At 43.5% G+C, this 5,058-nt stretch overlaps 1 protein-coding gene across 1 annotated transcript in view; it reads right to left on the minus strand.

Moving 5' to 3' along the window:
• Nucleotides 1–4,090, minus strand: part of LOC107111026 (solute carrier family 22 member 6-A-like) — a 21,729-nt gene extending 17,639 nt beyond the window's left edge. The window contains exon 1 of the mRNA XM_015411915.1: nucleotides 3,704–4,090. Coding sequence (XP_015267401.1) covers nucleotides 3,704–4,090 — 387 coding nt within the window. The remainder of the gene's footprint in view (nucleotides 1–3,703) is intronic.
• Nucleotides 4,091–5,058: the final 968 nt, after the last annotated feature.

Genomic DNA, 5,058 nt, shown 5'->3' on the forward strand with positions numbered 1-5,058 from the left:
AGAGTTCTTCTGCTCTTAAGCTTGATCATGATCTTCCACGACTCCCCACTAGGGGCACTAACCAATCTTTAAGGAATCTGCCCCTAGGCATGCTCCACAGTCCCACGTTCTCCTTCGAGGTGTAAACCGGCCTCCTCTGTTGTAAACTACCTCCTCCCTTGTAAATCGCCTCCCGGTCCTCCCGGGCTGTCCAGATGGAGCTCTTCCGCCAGGCTTTTATATAGGGTCCGCCGCCACCACTACCACTACCACTGTTAATGGTGGGGATAACAACGGGATCAAGGGCTGCCCTTGGAAGTTTGCCATAAATGTGCATGGCACTGACATTGCTGGATCGGCTTGAACTATCTATAGGACAATATCACCCCCAGGGAAATGATTGACACCATCATGAGATTTAAGGAAATGACGGATACCATCATGAAACTATCCAAAGACCATCTTGTTTACATGAAGCACTTTATTATTGTTATTGTTATTGCTATTATTTATGATTTTACGGTTTTATGTGGTTTTATGTATGTGCTTACAAGCCTCCCTGAGCCCGCTTGCGGGGAGGGCGGGGTAAAAATGTCAAAATAAATAAAAATAAATAAATAAAATAAATTTTGGCTATGATCTTCAGGATTCTTGCCTGGAAGTAGGTCACACTGATAACCCTGGAGGAACCAGGGTTAGGATTCTCTTAGCATCAAGAAAAGACGCGTTCAGTGCATATTACTTAAACAGTCGGCATTTTGCCTCCAAAATTAAAAAAGGCTAGCTTTTGTAAACTAAATCAACAATATTTAATTCAGCTTCTGTTACTAATAATGCATGAACTGTCGACTACTACTGTTGCTCACGACCTGGCTGGCGTCAGCTCTCCAGGGTCTCAGCAAGGCTGTCAAGTCTAGCATGGTAGACCGTTGAAGTCTGTTGCGGCATAAAGCAGAGTACTGAGGCTGTTTAAAGATTAAGACATTTATTTTAGTGCAACCTTCCTAGGGCTTGAGCCTTATTTGTCAGATGCAGTGACCTTAATCCCAAGTCAGCAAGAATCCTGAAGTGCCAGAATGTGCTGTACCACTTTTGACTGCAAGTGGGGAAAAGGTACATTTTTAATGCTGCTTGTAAGAAAGCTCCTTGTAAATAATTTAAAAAGCATATCTGGGTGAAAGGTTTTAAATCTAGCTGCTTCACATTTAGTACTAGTTTTCCATTTATGGGGAATTATTACTGTAAGGGAATTTTGAAAAATCTAATCTGACTCCTGCAGTCTGATGTGGTACAGTCAGTACTCTGTGACCGCATTTGGGTGCCTGCGCAAACCAGGCTTTGGAACTACACAGCATAAAGTGGCCCTTGGCCATAGTGTACTGGGGTGTAGAATGGACTGTACCACTTCAGGCAGCTGGTGAGGATTATTTATTTATTATCAAATTTATTGTATTAATAATTCCCTATACGAAGAAAACTAGCAAGGCAAGTGAATGCAGGCTTAGCAAAGTTTCTCCTAATGTGCTAATCATTCTAGGGTTCCCAAATCCCCCCGGGGGGCGGATTTCCCCCCGCTTTCAAGGCCCGATTCCCGCTCCCGTGGAATCGGGGCCCGGGGGAAACCCCACCCCCGTGTGCGCGCCACCCGGAAGTGACGTCGCACGCTGGGGGTGGGACCACGCCATTTGAGGGGAAAACTCTTTGTTTTCCCCTCAAATGGCGTGGCCCCGCCCCAGCGTGCGACGTCACTTCCGGATGACGCACACGCGGCGCGCGCGCGTGCACGATTTAGACGCCGGCCAGGAGCCCCCCGCTCCCGGCCAAAATCCATTTGGCAACCCTAAATCATTCTTCTACTTTTTAATTTGCAGTAGTTTTCAAATGAGAAAGCATTGCAAATATTAACCTCTACCTGCAGGCTAAAGTAGTACAGCCCATTCAGCCCTCTTAGAATTCTGTCACTTCATTCCACTGAATGTGTAGGTGAGGAAAGAAGCTGTCTTATATTTATCCAAATAGTTTATCAAATTGTTAGAAAAAATGTGGCCAGGTAGACTCATACTGGCATTGCTGGTGAAATTGTTGTTCTATAAATGGGTTTTGTTTGGAAATTATCCAGAATTAAAAACATAGTTAAAAACATACTCCAGAATCAGGACTTTTAAATTATTGGCCTGATCTGAATGTTAGAAAAGCCATAAAGGAACTGATAATGCTTTTATTAGCTTCTGCCCTATTACCTATTGGAGCTAAATGGACAGATCCTGTTCCCCCTTCAGTATTCAATTGGGATTAGAAACTTTGGGAGCAATTCATCATGGGTAAAATTACAGACAGTTTAACACATTCAAATTTTGATTGTAGTCAATCTACTTTTAAGAAATTTAGTTCCAACTTTACAGGGGTTACTTCCTGAAAACTCTTCATATCATGACTTATTATATCTGTAGTTTGCCTAGACAGAACCTCTGCCGATTCTCAGATTTCTAAGGAGTATAAATTTTAAAACCTAAATGAAGTAAGGTCACTTCATTATATTGATTTGATTTTTATTTATTTGATTTTGTTTTATTATAAAACTTTGGCTGGAATTTTCTAGGTATTCCTTGTAAACTTTGATGCAATGGTTGCATATGGTTTGTGATGTTCCTCCTGTTTAAATATAAATAAAGGAATATTTTAAAAAAGAATTTGTAGGTGAAGCTTTAGTTTTTGTACAAGAGAATGAGTCCTGTAAACGTATGCTAGACAGTCTGTCATAATTTTTAGATATGAATGGTACAGCGAACCTGTATGTTCAGAATCAGCATGGTGTGGTATAGTGATCCCCAACGTAGCACCTACCAATGGGTTTCCTGGTGCCCCTTTTCTTATTCCCTAAAGCATCTCTCCCCAAAGCCAATCCTGGCTTTCCTCCTCCTCACTGGAGCAGGAAAACCCAGAAAGTTGAAACAACTGAGTTTGTAGTAGAAGAATGCTATGCTTGCAATTTCCCAACATTTCATAATTGGCCCCTGGACCCTATAGCAGCCATTCCTTGTTCTCAAAATTCTAAAAGGGCCCCAGAAGCTCAACAAGACTGGGGACCCCTTGTGCAGTGGTTCAAGTGACAAACTGTCAGGTAGCCGTGTCATAGGTCTGGAATGTGGAGGGGTGCCCTCCCGTTTTCTGTCTCAGCTCTCCCTGGCTCACCAACTGTTTGCTATCTTATGCTTGACCTTGTAGATGCTCCAGCTGCAGTTTTACTCAGCTGGGAAAGTTAACGGCTTTTGCTTTGCCTGCTTGCTTTGCCCGCCCGTGCGAGATGTATCCATTGGCTCATGCTTACCGGGGGGATGTTTGATTCTAGTATAAGTTAGAGGCTCAAGCTGTACACGTGTCTCTAGTACTGGATTTACCAATAAACAGTTATCTTCTCATGAAGTCCTGTGTTGCGTAACCTGACTTAAGGACCCTGACACAAACTAGGATCTGGGAAACCCAGGTCTGAATCCCCATTCTGCTATAAAAGCTCGCTGGTGACCTAGTCAGTCATTTTGTTTCAGCCTAACAGGGCTGTTGTTGTGAGAATGGGCTGTTGTTGTGAGAATGAAGGAGGAGGGAAGAATAATGTTGTAAGCTGCTTTAGGTCCCTACTGAGTAGAAAAGCAAGGCAAAAAGACCCAAATAAATTAATAAATACAATTAAAACAGCCTAGAACCAGGCAATATTAGGTTGTCTCACCTCTGTGACAATGGTGTTGGGGAAGATGCTTCGGTTGTACATCCATCCATCACTGCACAGCTCTGTTTCCATCTCAGTCCTGTTCATGTTGGTGGTGTTAGGGTTCAAGAGCCACCACTGGAGGTTGACAAAACGGAGACATTCCTCCCGCTGTTGCTTTTTATCAATGGGGATGGAGACTTTGATGAGATCCTCATAGGTAAGGCTTTGATTCTCATGAATGGCATCATGGTGAACCAAGCAGTGGTGCTCAGGAGTGGCTGCTGTGAAGTTCTGCAGTAGATTGTGGCTGGCCATCATGAACACAGGGAGGGCCAAGAGCACCACAAAGGCAATCTGGAAGCGTCCCATGCCACCAACACGTTCCAAGAGCTCAGCAAAGCTCATGGTGCCAATTTGCACGGTGCAGTCAGTATTATATCTCCGTTCAAGAAGTCTCAAAAGGAATTATGTAGCTTCTGTTTGTGGCTAGCACCAATTGCCTACAACAACCAGAAGCCAACAACAGCAACAAAATAACTGGACAAACAAGGAGATTGTCACCAAGATGACTCTTGAAAGTTGTCATAAAACCAGAGTCTGGCCTTGTCAGTGGAATGTTCCAAGGATCTTGGAAGACCCCCAAAGACAATGCATCGAGGGACGGTTTCTTGGATCACAGGATAAATATCCCTTTCATTCCTTTGTCTGAGTGAAGCAATAAATCCAAGTGAGAGAAACCTTTGTCAATATGGCACCCTTTGCAGAGATACCCTAAAAAGAGGTACATGTCAGAGTGATGCCATATTTCAACCCCTCTTTCACTGCCCTCTGGCAAATCAAATGGTGTTGAGGCATTATGTGGTTATGATATTTAAGGCCCAAAGCTGATCTCTTGGTTAAAGTGTTACAGCAATTTGGGCAAAGGGTGTCATAAAGTGAAGGAAAATGCAAAAGACAGCAGCTGCCAGGAATAAGGGGGTAGAGGTGAGGCTCCTTCTGATCTCCAATGCAAGCAGCTGAGTGTATTATTCACATAGCAGCATCAAAAATTAACTTTCTTTGGATGTACTCCAGGATGTCCTAAGAACCATCACTGATTATGGCTACTGATAGGGTAGAGCCAAAGCAACTCCCTAATAATGTGGCCCTGGTCACAGATAGGTCTTCCTTCTAACAGTGAAGATTAATAGATGCATGGAAGAGAGACCATGTCCCATTATTTCCTAGACAACTAAGCAACATTCCCTGTCTTCTGGCTCTGCAATGCGAAGGCAGCATGGTATGAAATCAATACATAGCAGCATGAGAAGACAGGGAGCATCACCTGATAAGGGGGACACACATTCTTACTGCTACATCATCTCAGCTGTGTG

The sequence above is a fragment of the Gekko japonicus genome, unplaced genomic scaffold (assembly GCF_001447785.1).
Source record: "Gekko japonicus isolate JY-2015 unplaced genomic scaffold, Gekko_japonicus_V1.1 scaffold563, whole genome shotgun sequence".
In the NCBI taxonomy this organism is placed as follows: domain Eukaryota; kingdom Metazoa; phylum Chordata; class Lepidosauria; order Squamata; family Gekkonidae; genus Gekko; species Gekko japonicus.